Source organism: Choloepus didactylus, chromosome 16 (genome assembly GCF_015220235.1).
Source record: "Choloepus didactylus isolate mChoDid1 chromosome 16, mChoDid1.pri, whole genome shotgun sequence".
NCBI lineage: Eukaryota > Metazoa > Chordata > Mammalia > Pilosa > Megalonychidae > Choloepus > Choloepus didactylus.
The window spans coordinates 47,109,393-47,129,300 of NC_051322.1; the positions used below are offsets into that span (position 1 = coordinate 47,109,393).

The 19,908-nt window shown below is 34.5% G+C and overlaps 1 protein-coding gene and 1 long non-coding RNA gene across 4 annotated transcripts in view; one reads left to right on the plus strand and one right to left on the minus strand.

The window, feature by feature from the left end:
- The window catches only part of CCDC178 (coiled-coil domain containing 178), a 513,958-nt gene that overhangs the window by 36,092 nt on the left and 457,958 nt on the right, over positions 1-19,908 (plus strand). For all 3 annotated transcript variants that reach the window (XM_037806200.1, XM_037806202.1, XM_037806201.1), the window contains exon 4: positions 8,399-8,538. In XM_037806200.1, the coding sequence (XP_037662128.1) occupies positions 8,399-8,538 (140 nt within the window). The remainder of the gene's footprint in view (positions 1-8,398; positions 8,539-19,908) is intronic.
- Positions 7,054-18,325, minus strand: LOC119511696. Its single transcript, XR_005212231.1, has 4 exons — positions 18,191-18,325; positions 14,429-14,515; positions 9,225-9,313; positions 7,054-7,868 (listed from the first exon to the last, which is right to left on the minus strand). It is a non-coding gene; the product is annotated as an uncharacterized LOC119511696 (long non-coding RNA).

A 19,908-nucleotide genomic window follows, 5' to 3' on the forward strand; every position in this document is an offset into this window, starting at 1 on the left:
GAGAATATTCATGAAGGAAAGATTTGAACTAAATCCTGAAGGACGCATTTGCAAGACTTGCATATTGAAAGTGAGGAGAGATAGAATAGCACAAAATATGGGAAACAGATTTATTTAACTGCAACATGGGAAAGACTCAGAAATGTGAAGATAGTTGGGTAGACTTAAGGTAGGAAACAGGTTGAGGTGCAGTTAAGAAGCATCTTGAATTTCAAGATCAAGAGCATGAACTTTATTTCTCAAATATGGGTCATATTTACCTGAGTAGGGATGTTATATGACCGAAACCTTTGATTGGGAAGAGGAGTCTGGATGTGCTATGCAGGATTAGTTGACTCCAGGAGGCAATATGGAAACTAATTACCTTATTATTATTGTCCAGGCTTAAGGTAATAAGGGACTGATTTATGATGGATATGAAAAATGGGGACTAAAGTGACTTAACAAAGGAATTGTTATGATTTGGTGACTGACTGGCTATAGGGACTTGAATGAATAGAGAATATTTCCATGTTTGGTAATAGGAATGGAGAAGTAAGAAGAGAAAGGCGGGTGAGTAGAATGAAGATGAATATAGTTTTAGAGATAGAGGATTTGGAAATGCTGTTGGTCCCTTCAAGATCTACCTCTGGCTTTCTAGCCTCCATAAAGCCCAAATGTTTAAAACCAAACAGTTTGGTAAGGGAGGGCATCCAAAAGATTTATCTTGGGAAATCTTTACTCTCTCATCATTGTTTCATTTGCCAAATAGTCATTGAGTATCACTTCTTCCAGAGACCATTCTCAGTACTTGGAATTATATTTCTGTCATCTTTAAAAAAAAATCTTTTCCAGCTCTATGTTGATCATATAAAATGTGTGTCTTTCCTCTGTAGTCTTTCTGGCTTAAACATTTCAGTTTACTGAAGTTGTGAATTTCTTTATTTCTTTGTTTGTGGTGTACCAACTTCTCATGGAGTACTTTCTAGTTTTAACTGTCAGCCCTCTTCCCATCCTACATAGGAAGTCCAGTCTTCCCTTCACTTTACCCTACAGTAGGGTCTGACTTAATGATTTTCAAGGAGCTCATGGTAAAAAGTCTAAGGGTGCTTAGTTGGGGACATCACTAAAGGAAAGAATGTTGAGGAAGAGTGTTTCTTAGCAAGTAGTCATGTTTAAGGAATATGAGGGGAAGGCAATGAATAAGTTACAGAAGGCTATTAAAGGAGGAGAGCATTTCAAGGAAGTGGTGTCTGCAATGTTTTGTATAAAGAGTTAGAAGAGGATGATATAAGATTATTGAATTCTTTTATTAGGTTATGGTTAGTGGGCTTGTTTAAACCATATGTATTGAGATAAAATTTACAGGAATACAATCCACGTATTTCAAGTATACAAGTGAATGAATTTTGACAAATGTACCTGCCTCCACCACCTCAAACAGGTTATAGAAATTTCCATCTTTCCAGGAAGTTTCATTCATGTCCCATAGTAGTCAATTTCACCACCCCGTACACAACCAATGGTCAGATTTTAGTTTTGCTGTTCTAAATTTCAAATAAATGGAATTATTTCTCTGTGTTCTTTTGTGTCCAATTTCTTTCACTTAGCAAAACGTCTGTGGAGTCATGCATGTTGTTGCATGTATCAGTAAGTAGTTCATTTTTATTGCTTATTAGTATTCCCTTGATGCAAATTTGGGCATTTTCAATCTTTTGCTATTATGAATAAGGCCATTATGAACATTCATATACAAACCTTTTATGGACATATTTTTGCCATTACATTTAATTTTTATTTATCTTTTTGTGTTGCGTGATACATGGAAGTGGAATGGTGAGTCATATGGTGAGTGTATATTTACCTTTTATAAAAAACTGATAAGCTGTTTTTCCAAAGGAAATTTACATTCCTGTAAGCAATGCATGAGGTTCAAATGTTCTACATCCTCACTAATACGTGGCATTGCCAGTTTTTAAACTTTTAGACATTTTCCTGATGACTAATGATATTGAGCATCTTTTTTTCATTCTTATCAGTTATATGCATATTGTCTTTTTGTGAAATTCAAAACTATGCCCAAGTCTTATGACCAGTTTTTGCTGGATTATTTGTCTTCTCAAGTAGTAAGTTGTAGTTTTTCTTTATACATTCTGGATACATAAAATTTGGCAGATACATATATGTATACACATACATGCATGCACAATATTTTCTCCCACTCTCTTGCCTGTTTTTATTTGCAATAATAAATTTTGTGGAAACTGAAAGTTTTGATTTTGATTAAGTCTAATTTTTTACTTTTTCTTAGTGTTTATTGCTTTTTGCTTTCTCTTTAAGATATATTTGCTACTCCAAGGATACAAAGTTTTTCTCCAATGATGTATTCTAAAATTTTTTATATTTTTAGCCTTATATTGAAGTCTGTGATCCATTTTGAATTAATTTTATGTTCAATTTGAGATAGAGGGTCGTGATTCATTTTTTTTGCTTACAGATATTAAATTGTTCTAGCACCATTTATTGGAAAGACTCCTTTCTCCAAGGAATTGGATAGTATCAATGTCAATAATTCATTATGTTGTCCTTTTTATCATTCAGTTTGAAATTTTCTGATTTTATTTTGTGATATTTTGACCCACGGACTGTTTAGAAATGTGTTATGTAATTTATAAATAATTGGACATTTTCTAGATATCTTATTATTTATTGTTCACTTCTAATTTTTTTATATTCTGGTCAGAGAACATACTTTGTAAGATTTCAGTCTTTTGAACTTTATTGTGACTTATTTTATAACCTGACATATGTTCCATGTTGCTGATCATTCCATGTGCACTTGAAAAGAATGTGTATTTTGTAGTTTGGACATGTACTGTTCTGTAAATATAAATTATGTCAGTATTATTGACAGTTTTGCTTAGATTTTCTTCATACTTTCTGATGTCTTTGTATACTTTATTGTGAGAGGAATGGTAGAATCTCTCACTCTGAAGAGTTCTTGGTTTGACCTTTAGTTTTTGTCATTTTTTGCTTCATGATTTTTGACAATAAATTCACTGTGCTTTTGTTTATCTGAAATGTCTTTATTTCATCTTCATATTTGAATGATAGTTTCACTTAATTTAGAATTCTAGTTGAAATCTGGTCTTTCCATTCTTTCTCTCTCTCTCTCTGTCTTTCATTCTCTCTTTCTTTCTTCATATTAAAATATATGTTTCTATTATATTCTGGCCTGCATTGTTTTTGATGAGAAATTAGGCAGTTATTCCTATCCTTGTCCTCTGTGTGTAAAGTGTTTTTTGGTTCTCTGGGTCAAGATTTCCTCTTTATTTTAGTTTGTGGCAACTTTTGATGGGCCTAGATGTGATTCTCTTTATAATTTTCTTGTTTGGGATTTTAAGAGCTTCTTAAATGTGTAAATTGGTGTTTTTCATCACATTTTGAAGTTTTTTGGCCATTATTTCCACAAATATTTTTCAGTTCCAATTTCACTTTGTTCTCCTTCTGGAACATCAGTTGTACATATGTTAGACTGTTTGATTTTGTCTCACAATTCTTTGAGGATCTCTTTTTTTTTTCCTCATCATTTTTCTCTGTATTCTTCAGATTGGATAATTTTTATCAACCGATCTGCACATTCACTGGTCCTTTATTTAGCCATATCCAATTTTAAAAATTTATAGTGTTGTAATTTTATTTCTTGAATTTTCATTTGGTTATTTTTTATTTTTGTGCTGAGATTCCCTATCAGTTGACTTGTTAAGACCATATTTCCTTCAATTATTTAAACATATTTTTCATTACTTTTTGCAACATTTTAATAATAGCTTCTTTAAAATATCTGCTAAATCCAACTTCTGGGACATCTTGTGTTCACTTTCTACTGATGTTTGTTCCTAGACTTTATTAAAACATGTTTTCTTGTTTCCTTGCATGATTCAAGACTGCATTGTAGATAATACATTGTAAAAACTTTGGATTCTGTTACCTTTCTCTGAAGAGAATTGATTCTGGGTCTAGCAGGCAGCTCAATTACCATCTGACTGACTTAAACTGGCATAGTCTTGGTTTTACGCTTTATTAGTGCAGATGTATAGAAAAACCAGTTTTACAATCCCCTCTAATTTGGCTGAACAAAACTTCCAAATTCCGTCTCCTCTGCATATTATATTGTCGTTTGGTTTAGACGTTTTAGAGTGAATCTAGAGGACATCTTACTCTAATTTATGGTCCTTACTTCTAAGGTGTGACATTTCTGGTGTCTCAGCTGCTCAACTGAAAGTCAAAGTTATTAAGGTATTAACAAGATCTCTCCATTCTGTCGGTGCTGGAACTCTAAGGTCCTCCATCCCCCAGCAATACTCTTTCTCCAGTACTGTTCTGCCTCTAGTATCTGTTCCTCAGAGAACATAGCATCTGCTCTCTGTTAATCTTTAGGTAATTTTACTTTGCCCGGGTACAATCTAGCCCTGATATACATATTCATAGGGTATTCCTACATGTATTACTAGGTCCATTCTCTGCACATCTCTCTCCTCCTCAGTTCTCTGCCCCAAAGATTTCAGCTGCTTTCACTGCCCATGAAACTGATCTTTGCCTCCTCAGTTCAGCAAAGACTGTTGTCCCCAGATCTCTATATCACAATAGGGAAATTGTCCCTGGGCAGAGAGCTGGGCAATTGTGAGACAAAACCTCACAAATTTCCCTTCTCTCAGGCATCACAGTCTTGTGCTGTATGTTTTCCAGTGTCTGAAATAGTCAATTCATAAGTTTGTCCAGCTTTAGAGTTGTTTATAAATAGAGGGCTAGTTTGATGTTAGTTACTCCAGTATGGTTAAAAAAGGGGAGAGGGTTATCAATTCATTCATTCATTTGTTCAACAATTATATTTTATTTTAAGGTATTAAGAATTGTCTTTCTCCATAAAAAATGCAAAACTTCATGGGGAAGACAGTTGGAGAAACAGATAAGTGTGACAAGGTAATGCTGTTACCACAGCAATATGCTAAGTCCTAATAGAGGTAGAAAGTGTTATAGGTAAAATGTCTGAAAGATTCAAGGATTCCTCATAGAAAAGGAGCCATGTAAGATGGAATTTAATATTTGCACAGGAATTGCAGTTTGAAGAAGAGGTCAGGTCATGAGGAAATTGTGACTGCTGTTGTAGACCACTCATTTGAAGAAATTGCTAGTGAAAGCAAAATTCAGTTATCCAAGAGGATAACAGTTGGTGGAAGTGGTCAGGTAAAGTGGTAGGGAGACCATAGATTACTTGAGGGAAGCAAAAATAAACATACTAAAAAGGCAGAGTTTGCAGAGACTGAAGAGAATGGAGATAAGTGAACACTGGACCAGGGGCATTTGTACATTGAATGGGCTTGAGAGGCAATCTTTGGGCCCCTCCAACTCTGAGAATATTATTCTACATATTCAGTGATCAATGTCTCCAACAATAAAAGATCAAATGAAAATATAACAACATTAGTTTTGATGAAAGTTTTTTCCCCATGTATATCAAAAACTAAATGGAGCTTTGTTTTCTGTAAAAAAGATTAAAGATGCTTTTCTGTTCATCATAGCAGAAGCTTTGCATGGGCAAGAAATTATTTCTAAACTCAAGAGCACTACTTTATTTGATATTTTGTAATGAAAATCAAGATGGGAAAAATAACTCAAGGTGGAAAATAAATTTGTGTTCAGATCAGTTTTTCCTAAGAATGCTGAGTTCAGATGAAGGGATAATGGAAGAACTGGAGTGATGGGCATACAGTAAGCACATACTAAAAGCAGAAGACAAGGAAGAATAGTAGGAGATAAACTGTTGAATTATTGGAACTGGGTGGATAAATTATGCCAGGATAAAATTCACTGAGCAGAGAAAGTAGTTTATAAATACAGTATTTCTATTTAATTTGTCCATAGCCAGCTAGTCCATAGTTTTGTCCAAATAGAAATTTCATGTTGAGACTCTCAGCAAACTTCAATTCTAGCCAAGAGTCAGGAGGATCTTGTCTTTCATGTGTGTATTCAAGAGAGTTAGGACTGAGGAGTGGGAGTTAAATGAGAGTCTTGCTGGCAGTTAATTCTTTTAAATACCATTTATATTTAGGCTTCAATGCCATTTGTATTTAGGCCATATGTACATGGGCTTCACAAGAAGGAGCTCCATAAATTTACATTTGTCCAAAACCATTAATATCATTGTATCATGGAACTTTAGGTGGAAAAAATATTAGATAATGTCCTACCAACCCATTTTTTTGAGTAGATTAGTCAAAGATAGACAGCTAATCATCCATCAAGTCAAAAGTAAATGTACATGGATACCTAGTTCAGCAATCTTTTTGATTTTATCTTGCTATCTTGTTAAGCTAGGTAAAATTAAAAAGAAATAGAAAGGACAGTTTAAATAGATGCCATCCATGCATTGGAATAAAAATACGTCAGTAATCAGAAATTCTGAATTATGGTTCTATCTTGTGCTGCTTGTGAATCCATGTCTTTTGCAGACTTTTAATGTAAATTTTAAGGTTACAGTACTTAATTTCCTCTACTTTTCCATGTGTAGAATGTTTATTCTAAACCATAGGAGTGCTATGGGAATTAGTTAGTATTCACAAAATAGGTTGAGAGTGCCACATGCAAGAAAAATGTGAAATGACTCATTATTATCCTTGTTTTCCCCACATTTAATGAAGCAAAACAAATGTTTTTAGTATAAAGGCAACTACTTGGTTGTTAAATGTGTATCAGAACCTTTGTATTTCTAGACGGAAGGGCAACATGTCCTTATCCAGACATTTGGAAAGATCAATATGTAATTTTCACCAGCTTGGTCTTTGGTCCTCCAACTATTGCAGAGATGAAGATGTATCTGTGTATGAACTAAAGAGGATTGATGGAATATAGCACACAGAGTATTCAGAGCAACTATATGTATTCAGAGTATGGTCAAGGTCCACTAAAATACTTTAGAAAATCAATATTCCTATCATGAAGGAATACTCAAAATTTGAAAACAAGTAATATGTGAAGCATTTGAGATGCTCTAAAACAAACCATTTTGCCTGTTTGTCTTCATTTTGCCGTACTATTAAATGTAAAAAGGACCTTCATATTATAGCTAACTCTCCGTGACCAGAAAGATGTAGTTCAAGTCCCAGTTCTTGTAAACCTATCAAGTGTATGGACTTGGAGAAGTTATATAACTTTATTAAGGCTTTCCTCATCTGTGAAATCAAGATAGTCCCATTTCATAAGACTGTTGTAAGGATTAAATAAGATGTTACATTAGGGGTTCTTAGTCCCATGTTTGAGCACACATTTTTAGTGCTCAAAGATTGTTAGTTTTAGACTCATATGTATAAATGGAATAAACACCTTTATCATAAATGAAACATATGCCATTTTCACAGATTGTGTTTTGGGAGGAGAATATTACTAGGGCTTCATTTAAAACAACATTTAAAAGACTGCAGTTTAAAGACGATAACTGAAACATTTACCACCTCTGTGGGGTGGCATTGAAACGGAAGGCACAGTCTGTAGGCAACAGCATTACTTCTCTGTTCCTCAAGGTCAACTTGAATGAGGACATCAAATTGTTATCATTGAGGCTCTGAGCCTATTTTGTGTCTTCCATTTAAAATCAGTGATTGCATCTATAATCCAGGCCAATAGAGTTCTTAGAGTCAAAAGTATTGCGAGTAAGCACTTTGGTGGAATTTCATAGACAACTTTGCAGTGCTTCTGCAACCTTCAGTCGATTCAGGACATGCCAGGATTAGAATCACTGAGGCACATCGGGCTGAGTGGATTTTATGATGACTACAGCTTGAATGCAATAGTGAGAACATCAATCACTCTTCACATGAGACTCCAATTTTCTGAAATGGAAGGTAGAAAATGAGGTTATTATGAGGATGAAGGAGACCTGCTTTTATTTTTTCAGCAGGAGAAACTCATGCTGGATTTAAGACAGAACTTTATTAGTCTTAAATGGCTAGATGGTTGAATATTCTTTACATTGGAAGATAAGGAATCCCTCTGAAGGGAGTATTTAAAATGTATTTTAGTCATATTTTAATAATTATTTAGAAACAGATAGACTAACTTGTTCTCTACCTACTTTATTTATTTTTCAATGTTTCTTCATGATGCTCCGCCCTTTGCTTGAGGTTTTATTTAGACTCTTTGTTACATTATAAAGTCAAAAATGACTATTTTTAGCTTTTACATTTTTGAGGATTGTTCTATAATTCTCTAACATTTATTTAACCCATAAATAAATGTATTAAAGGAATTTTAATAATATTAGTACTAATAAAGCAGAATATTTATTTCACATCCTGAACACCAAGGTTTACTATTCTATATATAACTGCTACCTAACATCCTTTGTCTATTTTATCTTTAGGGGTGAATAAAGGCATTTACTTTAGCTACCCAAGTCGACGTCACAGTTGTGCTTTAGTAAACATCCCGGCACCATGTGTCAACAAAATGATTTCACATATTCAAGATGTAGAGTCTAAAATACAGGAGCATTTGAAACGGGTAAGTGACTTACTTTTTGTAGGTGCTACAGAGCTTGTAAGTCTCTGTTATTTAAAGAATCCAGGTGATTAGTGTTATTTTTTATGGTAGTTGGAATACTTTTTAGAATCTTTGCTAAGTTACCTAATTTACTAATCTAGACATGCTTTTGATAGTCCAGAAGGGCAAAATGACCTTGTTAAATAGATTTTTCCCCTGTCTGTTTGTTCTTTATCCAGAGGCAATCATGCTAAGTAGTAATTTCCATAACCCAACTTGACTAGTAAATTAAATAGTGTTTACATCCTTTTTGGGACACTAAACTGATTAGATGATTAGATGAGTAAATTGGTGTATAGAAGGACAGCTTGCCCTTTTTAATGAGTTATTTAGTTCTAAAGAAATACTTAATAAGTCTGTTGAAAGAGAATATAATGATTCTCCCTTTGTCTTTTTAAACTGTTTGTCTTTATTATTCTGAAGGGAGTTCAATCTTTAAATCACTGTAACTTTTGCTTATTTTCCATACATTATTTAGGAGTGATAAAAAAGTCTCATACCTTTTATGAAAAATATATTTCTGAGCAACTAATGCAGAACTAGACTACCCATAGAGTTGGGTAATTTTGGTACCAATCTATGCTATTTCCCTTCCTTCACCACTGTTACTGTATCTGTCTTTAAGAATGTTATAAGGTGCCACTCACAATTCCTGGTGCAGGGTGTGGTCTCCTTTGAGAAGCACTGGAGTGCAGTCTTTAAGATTGCAGTCTTTAGAACCACCTTGTTTTGTTACCTGATGGGAATGGAGATAATGGCTTTGTGTTAGAACAATAGCCTGCATATGATATGTAGTCAATATATGTTAGCTATTATTTTTTCTATAAAATTATTATCATTCTATGTTTTTATTACATTATTTCTGTTACTTCCATGTTTCCCCAAATCAGAACACTCCAGTGAAACACTTTTCAGGACACAGGACTGATGGTGTCCTGGCCTTGAAAGATATATTATGTAGATAGAAGAGAATAATATTTATTGATATTCTCTGCTGTACATCTGATATGTGTTTTAGCAATTGTGCATGTTGATAAAAGTGATGAGAGAAGTTTCATAGGTGTTTTAATAAGCAATTATAACAGTTACCATATATTGAAAACAATATAAGTCAGGCACTGTGCTTTATTATGTTATTATGTTTTAGACTTCACAAAATTACTGTTGAATGCTTATTGTTAAATCCAAATGACAAATGGGGAAAATAATAATTTAAAATAGTTTAGTAACTTTTTCAAGGTCACAAGGAAGAACTCAAACATACTTTCATCTGTTATCAAAGCCCATGTTCTTGTTCCTTCCATAATCCCACATGAGGTTCTGAACAGATAAACTGATAAACACTATGGATAATAGGCCCACTAAAAGATTATCTTAGATAAAATAATTCACAAAAGAAGTTAAAATATTTCATAGCTTATCTTAAGGAATACTGATAAGAGTCTTACCTGTTGTTTTGGTTTGCTAAAGCTGCTGGAATGCAATAAAGCAGAAATGGATTGGCTTTTACAATGGGGATTCATTAACTTAAAACTTACAGTTCTAAGGCCATGAAAATGTCCCAGTTAAGGCATCAACAGGGTAAGACCTGGACTCTGAAGACAGGCTGCTGGCATCCTGGACACCTCTGTTACATGGGAAGGCACATGGTGACATCTGCTAGTCCTTCTCTCCTGGGTTTCGCAGCTTTCAGTTTCTTGTTCCAGAAGCCTCCTCTCTGAGCTTCTGTGGGTCCTCTCTTATCTTCTCCCAGTCTTTTCTCTCTATATTCTCTTGGGTTTTTCCGTCTGTTTTCCTCTCAGAAAGGACTCCAGTAAAAGGATAAAGACCCACCTTGAATTGGGTGGGTCACGTCTCAATTGAAACAACCTAATCAAAAGGTCCCACCCACAATAGGTCAGCACCCACAGGAATGGATTAAAAGAACATGGCATTTTCTGGGGTACATAACAGCTTCAAACCAGCACACCTGTATTAGTATATTTTGTAAATTAGCCAACTAAATAAGTAGAAGAGCTCCAAGAGGACAAGCACCAGTTTTGGCTCCCTTAGTGCTGTCTCCAGATACCTTCAGCTCAGTGCCTAAAAAAAGCAGTAGGCACTTATCAAGCATCTGTGGAATAAAAGAATGAATAAAAACCCAAAGTAGAACCTGTCTTTTCCAGATACATCTGAAGCACCTATCCATAGTAAGAGCTACCATTTACTGAATAACCTGCTATTTTCTAGGAATTTGACAGATACATATTTTCCTATTTCTTTATACAAATCCTACTTTTACAGGTGTGAATTCTGACTTAGAAAAGAGAAAAGACATTCACATCACCATGCATGTAATAAGCACCAGAGCTGGAATTTGAACTGAGTTCCATCTGACTCTAAAGCCCATTTCAGCTTCTGCTCTATGACCCTGAAGGGCAGAGGGAACATTTTGACAATGCTAAATGCATTCAAAATAGCAATGTCAGATAAACAAGCTTCTAGATAAAAAACAGCAATAGTGGCAAATAATATGTTTATAAGTAAATTAAATATGATATTTTATATAATTTATCTGAAAGGAAGTTTATTGTGAAATAAATGCTCATAACGACCTCTATTAATTTCAAGTCCTATCCTCTAGACTTATTTTCTAAATTTTTAAAAATGTTATTTTGTTTTATTACTGGCTTTATATTTGGTAGTTAGATTTGCTAGTATTGAACTGGAAAATAGATTATATTTGTCTATGTTTATTATTTGTAGTTTTTGTTTAGTTCACCACACGTATTGATTAGATATTCAGTTATCGATTTTTGAATTAACATTTTGGGAATGGACTGGTACCCAGTTATATTCTTGAAAGATGAAAAAATAATTTTATTTTCTAACTAAACTACCAAAATGAAGGAAAAAACATCTTATTATCATTAGGAAAAATAAACTTTTGGTAATATTAGTTAGACAACTTTATCTTGACAATTTTCCTCAAAAATATAAAATTTAAGAAAATTAAACATGAATGGATAGAAATCTTTAAAAAAATCATTTGTGTTGTGTTTGTGTTTAAATAAAGAAAAGCTAACAAGACCTATTATTTCCAAACAAGTAGCCACCCATGGCTGTTCATGGAAAAATTATGCCGAACAGTTTCCTAGAGATCATAACTCAGAATTAGGTTAACCTTAGCATAAAACCTAGTTTCAGATAAAGTGGGTTAGTTCTGTAAGAAATATTTAAAATGAGTAATTATTCTGTATAACATACTAAATTTTTGTGAATGTGTTTGAGTGCATTTTAATAATTTCAGAATGCCTGAGTGAAATGGAGGAAAAGGATACTTCTTAACACTTTTACTGCTTTACAAACATTTTACCCAATAAAAGTTTCAAATGATTGTACCTTTGAGATTGTACACTTTTCAATTTGTATCAGCATTTTATTCATTAATCAACAACAATACCATCTAGTGCGTGTCTAGTGCTGGGATGATCAGCAACCCCTTCATCAGTTCCCAAGGAGATTATTTGTTCAGAGAACAAATCAAAGGAGAAGAACACTGTTAGATTTGATGATTATTACCTGAAGCCTCTGTTCTAAATTCCATTCTAATAGCCACCATGAGTTATATGTACAAAGGAATTCTTATCTGGAGCTGAAGATAATGTTAATTCATCTGGGTTTTAGCATAAGAAGTCAAAACAGGCATGTGGATTAATTATCTCTAGAAGTTTCCCAAATCTCATGTTTTATCATTCCAATTGCTGGAAAAGGCTTGTGCAATGATGAAGTCAAGCTGGTCCAGAAAGGGCCCAGCAAAAGAAAAGGGAGTATTTGCTGAAGTACAGTTCTATTTAAACACCTTCTGCTGAACCTCCCACATCAGAAATCATAGCTGAGATAATACTCTTTGTTCAATCTACAGCAATGTTTCCCCCATTGAAGTTGGGTTTTTTCAAGGATGAGAAGTGCATTTATGGTGGGATTGATTTGGGGTGAAGGACAGGAGATAGGATGTGATGCCCTTTCTAGGCCAAGAGTTTTTTGTCTTCTTTTAATTTGCAACATTTTCACTTTTCACTAAATTGTCAACTGTATTTCTCTACAAACAGTTTTTGTTTTTTTTTTAACAGCTTTATTGAGATAATTTACATACTGTAAAACTCATCCATTTAATATACAATTCAGTTGTTTTTAGTGTATTTAGAGTTGTGCATCACCATAATCACAAAAAACTACACATTATATGATACTGTTTATGTGAAATGTCCAGAATAGATAGAACTATAGAGACACAGAGTAGATTAATGGTTTTCTAGGATTGGCTGACTGCTGATGGATATGAGGTTTCCTTTGGGGAAGATATTTCTTTGTTTATAATCATGATAAGCAGCCTTTTATTAAAGGTCTATAATTGTGAAGCTAGCATCTACTTTGGGTAGTGAATACGTTTAATGAGCAAAAGATCAATCTTTTTATGATCAACTTTTGCAATTCACCTGCCTTTTATATTACAGTGATTTTCACTGCAAAGCCCATGATTAGCAGAGATGTCGGCAATTTTGAACTTTGAAAGGCATATTCTTTGGAGTAGTTACTATGAAAGTTTTCTCTAAATTTTATTTTTAAAGAATGAGAAAACACTGAAAAATGATGGAAATAAATCACCTGGATAACTTTGCATATAAATAAAATATTAAGGATATGTTGTATAAAAACAATAACATTGTCATCAATAACAGTGAGAATAGAGTGAATGTTTATCAAGGGCTTACTATATACCATGGGCTGTATTAAGTGCTTAATATGCAACATTTCAATGAATTCTTACAAAATCCATGTGAAGTGGAAAGTGCCATTATCCCCAATTACAGATGAGGAAAATTATTTGAGAGATTGATTTTCCCAAGATCACAGTCAGTGGCTGTGTGTCTGAGATCAAAGCACATGCTATTCGCCTCAGTGCTATGTTATCTATTCCTGATAGTGTGATAATCCACATTTGAAATATTATGCATCCATGGCCTCCAAACGCAATGGGGTGTCTAATAGCATTCTGAAATTCTTCTTTTTGTCAGCCAGAACTTTCTTTAGGATTCTACAGGGGTTACTCTTTTTCTTCTCTCCTTTGTTCAAACCTCTGAATCCTCTACCTCATTAATAATTTATCACTTATTTCACAGAGAAAATAGGGCCTATAGTAACAGATATGCCTCAACTCTTGTCATCCCATCTATTAATATTCTTGAATTTCTTAAACATTCCTTTTGCCCTTTAGTGAAAGATTTCCTCCCCCTATCTGTAGCATTCCATCGTCTGCTTTTGTAGAGATCTTGGTCCATTAGTTATATCTTCTTACCACTCTATCTTCCAGATCTTTTTTCTTAACACGCTCTTGTCATCATTTCTTAAAATAATGATGTTTCTCTTATTTTTAAGAAAAAAAAGTATATATATCCCTCTTTCTTTTTCTCTTCCTTCCCCTCAGCATTCTGGAGAGAGTTGGCTAAACTTACTATCTCTGATTGCTCACCCCACAATTGCTCATTTATCCATTGCAATCTGGATTTTGTCCCTATCATTCTACTGAAAATATTTTCAGCAAAGTAACCATTGGCCTTTGTGTTTTTTTCTCACTTTTTTTTTTCTATTCTCTCTCTCTCTCTCTCTCTCTCTCTCTCTCACACACACACACACACACACACACACACAGTCACCAAAACTTTGTGGCTTAAACAACCATTTTTTTTGGTCACCATGAAGTTATTTGTTCTGAGCTCAGCTTGGCAATTATGCTGGTTCTTGCCTGGGACCAATCATGTGACTATCCGCATCTGATAACTCAACAAGAAACGAAGATATCCTCACTCACATGCCTGGATGCTGGCAGAGAGTATTCCAAGAGGACAAGTCCCAGTGGGCAAATGCTTAACGAAGCTTTGCTTGTGTCTTGTTTGTCCTAGTGGCAAAAGGAAATCATATATCAAGCCAGCGTTAATGTGGGAGAGCATTATTCAAGCTGTGGATACCAGAAGGCATAATTCATTGGGGACTATTTATGTAACAATATCACAGTCAGTCTAATGGTCACATAATTAACTCCCTTCCTCCTGAATGGGAACTACAATCATCTCCTCCCACAACATTTCATTCAATCATGGTATCATGCTCGAGGTCATGATCTCATGTTCTGCAACAAATCTGGATGCAAAAGAAATTCTCTGGGCACAACTTCTTTTGATCCAAAAATCTGTAAAGTAAAATGGCAAGTTAAATACTGCTTCTGCACACTTAGCATCCAGTGGTGAAACAGGGATAGGCTAATCACAATAGACACTCTTATTCAAAAAGGGAAAGAACGAAAAGAACATAGCATTCATTGATCCATAAAATTCTGATATTTATCAGGGCACATGTAGTCAGGTCCGTTTATTTTGGGACCAGGGGATGTTTCTTGGTTAGTATCCAGTTCTGTTCCCTGGGATTTGTTTCTTAATCTATTTTCTGTTTACTTCTTTGCTCTACTCCATGGGCTCTTATTTATGAGAAGCCCTTTTCTTTCCATAAGAAATGGTCTTGAGCAGATTTCTCAAACTACTTCTTGTCCATAATAAGTTGGGGGATAAGAGGCTTCTTTGCATTTTGAATTGTCTCTGTTGCTTTTAATTCCAAGCTCATAGAGTTCTGTTAAAAACTTTTGGAGGTTCATATGAATCTTACTGGATTTTACTCCATGCTCCAAAAGCCATAACCATATTCTCTTTGATACACATCTTTCTATAGTTCGGGCATGTCATACTGCTGTAGGACCAAACTCTTAAGATTTGTAATTTCCTAGGGGGTCTGTAGGCATCTTCTTAAATTTTTCTGCTTCTTATCTCAAGTCTCTCCAGCCAGAAAGATTTTCAAAATAAGTAAAAGCCTCAGGATAAAGAAAAAATCAATGTTGTGGACATAAGATCCTTTCTTAAGACAGCAGCAAGACACTAAATGTTACCTAACAGAGCTTCTCACCTAGACAAAGAGCTTGTAAGATTCTTAAGAGTGTTGACTTACAGTAGCTTTACATGTTCAAAGTAGAAAGAGTGGTATCTCAAGAAGAATTAAGACTTTGAATTTTGGGGCATTGAATGAACTGTAACAAAATTCATAGATAAATTTAGCTTTATATATAAAGCTGTATATTTTGCTTTAAATATAACTATACTGAAAAAAGCACTGACAGTTTGGTTTAAAAGGGACCGAGGTGATTAAAAATGAAAATAGATGTTGAGCCCCCACCCCCCCCAAACTTTCTCAAAATACAGGCTGGTCAAAATACAGGCTGAGAAATGTAGGCAACTAGAAATGTGTGATTTTTTTTTTAATGAAAACAGAAAAAAATGTCTCAGAGAGAAGAGCCAGAGCCCAAACGGAGGAGCCAACAAACCATTATAACTGGGTTCTAATCAAGAAATATTATTTGCCTCTTGATTATGGGGCCCTGACAATATGTGCCTGGCTGGATTTCAGAATTTATGGAATTGCTGTGACATTCTTTTTCTCCTCTTTTGAATGGGGTTGTCTATTGTAGTTATCCTGTTCCTTTTTCATTATTGTGTGGTGTGTGTTTATGCTTGCATATGCATGTGTGTTGGGAGAAGATTAATTGTATTTTTAGTTTATAGTTATCTAGATTAAGAAGAGCTTCACTTGAGGAGCCTCATCTGCATCTAGACCGGAGGCAGATCTTGAGATCATGAGCTTTGAACCTGATGCCATGATTGGATAATACTTTAAGACTGTTGGTGGTAGATGCATTTTACATCTAGGAAATGTGTATCCTTATGGCCAAAGGGAAAGTCATGGTGGATTATATATAAAATATATAAAAAATAAGTAAATTATAAATAGTATCTCCTTCCATTAAGAGGCTGAGCCTATCCTTAAACATGGACAACTTGTTTTAAACAACTGAGGTGTCAGAAGTGATATCATATACCTTTTCAGCAAATTCTCAAGAGGCCTTGAAGCTTTAGCCTCATGCTCTTTCCACCCTAAGATCACCTTGTAAAGAAGTTGATTTACTGTACTTGAGGATTAATAACCAGGTAGAGAGTGAAGTCCAACCAACACCCAGCGTCAACTACCAAACAAGTAAGTGAGGCCATTTTGGACCCCCTTGTTTTGTCAAACTGATACCAATCAAATGTGAGGGTTCTCTGCCTGAAACATAACAGACAATCTATGACACCAGGGTTTCAAAAGGGAGAGTTTGTTGCTACACAAAGCAAGGAGAACAGATGGTCTGTCGGCCTAAAATCTGTCTCCTGGAGTCTGAGGAGTTTAGGGTTTTTATGGATTCAAAAAAGGGAGGGGGAGTTGTTACCGTTACAATAACCAGTATAAACAACTATATATAGTACCATGTAAAGGGATGGAACTAAGCTAGCACTAAGCGAAAATAACCATTACGATAGCAAGTCAGAAGTTACAAAACTGCCAGATGACAATAGCTGCACTAGTGACTTCAGGCAAGACCAGAAAAACCACCCAACTGTTCCCAGCTTACCTTGGTTGCCCACAGAATTGTGAGCAAGTAAAATGGAGATTGCTTTTACCCACTAAGTTTAAGCAGCAGTAACTGATAAATTGTTAAATGCAAACCCATAATATGTATATACAGACACTACAAATTAAAGCAAATAAACAATTTCATTTTGTGTGTTACTGGAAATGAAACTGTTGATCATGACCTCCTTCTGGAAAAGCTCTCTTCTCATGGCTGGCTGGCTTTCTTCTTCTTCCTCTTCTCTTCTTCTTCCTCTTCTTCCTCTTCCTCTTTCTCTTCTTCTTCTCTTGACCCTCTACAGGCTTTACCCATATTTTGGTAGATATTCCTTTCAGTCTTTGTGGTAGGCCATTATTTCCTCTGGCCATATTGAAAATATTGTTGCTCTCCAGCTGTGTCCTGCTCTCACTGTACTCTCATATTTGGTGATCCCGTTTGAAATTACAGCAGTTATACAATACATGCTTCCTATATGAAACTGATGTTTCTAGCTCAGATTTCACTTTTTTTTAAATCTAAGACCTATATACTAATGTCTTTTGGACACCATTGAATAAATATCCTTCAAGCATTTCAAATTCAAAATACACAAAATTGAGCTAATCATTTCTTCTTCCTTCTGTGCCTCCAGGTACAGTGAGCATCACCCTATTCATTCAGTAACCTAAGCCAGAAAGTTCATTAATCATATTGTCTTCTCATTTTTCCTCACCTTTTATTACAAATTTGCTTTGATTTCACTTCTGGAATGTGTCTCAAATACAAACGTCTCTTTCCATCAATAATGTACTATTTTGATTCAGGTCATTCTCATTCTTTGAACTACTGTAACAGCCCTTTAACTGAGTCCTTTTCCTCCAGTTATTTTGTCTTACCATCTATTCTCCAAAAAAATAGGCCATATGTCTTTTCTTTCTAAATATAACTGTCAGTTATCTGCTTAAAACTCTGTTCTGAATCTCTTTTGCATCTATGATTGATTCAGTCTTTGTCATGTATAAAAGACCCTTTATAAAACAATACTTACTCTTAAGCTTCATGTCCCTTCATGAACAATGCCCTAGTTTTGATTAAGTATCTTACCTCTGGGCCTTAACCCACAGAATTCTTGTCTTTCACCTATTTGTGCTTCATGTCTTCCCAATAAGTGATCCTCACTCTCCAAAATTAGGTTAGCTGTGCTCTCTTGAAATCTCATACGACATTTTACTGAACAACACTGTAACAATTAGCCCATTGTATTGTTGTTTGTTCATGTCTCTTTCTCCCACAATATTGTAAGATCTTGGAAGTCAGTGTCTGTATTGATCTACAACTAACCATAGTACTTACCAGAACTTGGTACATTAAATACGTTAAATAAATATTCTTAAAGTATGCATATTGTTTGAAAAATATTGTCTATATTTTGAAATTGACTTGGACTTTTGAATAAGATAGCTATAAGAAATCCCAAATTGCCTGTAAATTCAAGGGTTTGAGTATTCTTCACAGATAGAAAGTATGTCACAGTTTTGGGCAAGAATATTCAAATGGTGTCCCATCTCTAAAAATGTTTTAGGATACAAAAGGAGATTCTTAACATGAAGTTATTTTTTCTTAATTTTTAGAGTAGAAAATAGAGGGTTTTATGAAAACTTTCTTTGTCCCAAAGATAGTATACTTAATGTTTAAAATTTAGGGGACAATTTCCAATAAAAATACAAGAGTTAAAAAAGCAGGTCGATAAGAATATTGGAGGCATCAAGCAGGAGTTTGTGGATAATGTAGATTTTTTTATTTTTTAATTATTCTTCTTTATTAGAGATGTTGTGGGTTTACAGCACAATCATGAATAAAATACAGGATTCCCATACATTACCCCACCACCACCATCTTGCATTGGTGTGGGACACTTGTTACAATTGCTGATAGCACATTTTTATGATTGTACTATTGACTAAAGTTTATGGTGTAACTTAGGATTCACTGTATGTGTAGTGTAGTTTCATGGGCTTTTTTGCATTTCCCTGATGGCTAATGATCTGACATATAATCTGACATTTCCCCTTTTAATTATATTCAGATAAATATTTCAGTGCTGTTGAGTCTATAATATTGTGCTACCATTGCCAATATCCATTACCAAATAAAACCCTGTACATTTTAAGCCTTAACTTCCCAGTCTCTACACCCCCTCCACACACACACCATCCCCTGATAACCACATATTCTAGATTCTGACTCGGAGTTTATTTATTCTAATTATTTCAAATAAGTGCAGTTATACAATATTTGTCCTTTTGTATCTGGCTTATTTCACTAAACATGTCTTCAGGGTTCATCCATGTTATCACCTGTATCAGGACTTCATTCTTTTTTATGGTTGAATAATACTACATTGAATGTATATCTCACATTGTATTTATCCATTCATTGTTTGATGGATGCTTGGGTTTCTTCCATCCTTTGGCAATTGTGAATAATGCTACTATGAATATTTGCAAATATCTGGTTGAGTCACTGCCTTCAGTTCTTTTGGTTATCTACCTAGTAGTGGAATTGCCAGGTCATATGGTAGTTCTCTACTTAGCTTTCTGAGGAACTGCCAAACTGTCTTCCACAGCAGCTGCACCATTTTACATTGTCAACCAGCAATATGCTTGAGTGTTCTTATTTCCCTGCATCCTCTCTAACACTTGTTATTTTCCATTTTTCTAAAATAGCAGCCATTCTAATGTCTATGAAATGGTATCTCATTGTGGTTTTGATTTGCATTCTGATGGCTAATGGAGTTGAGCATCTTTTCATGTGCTTTCTGA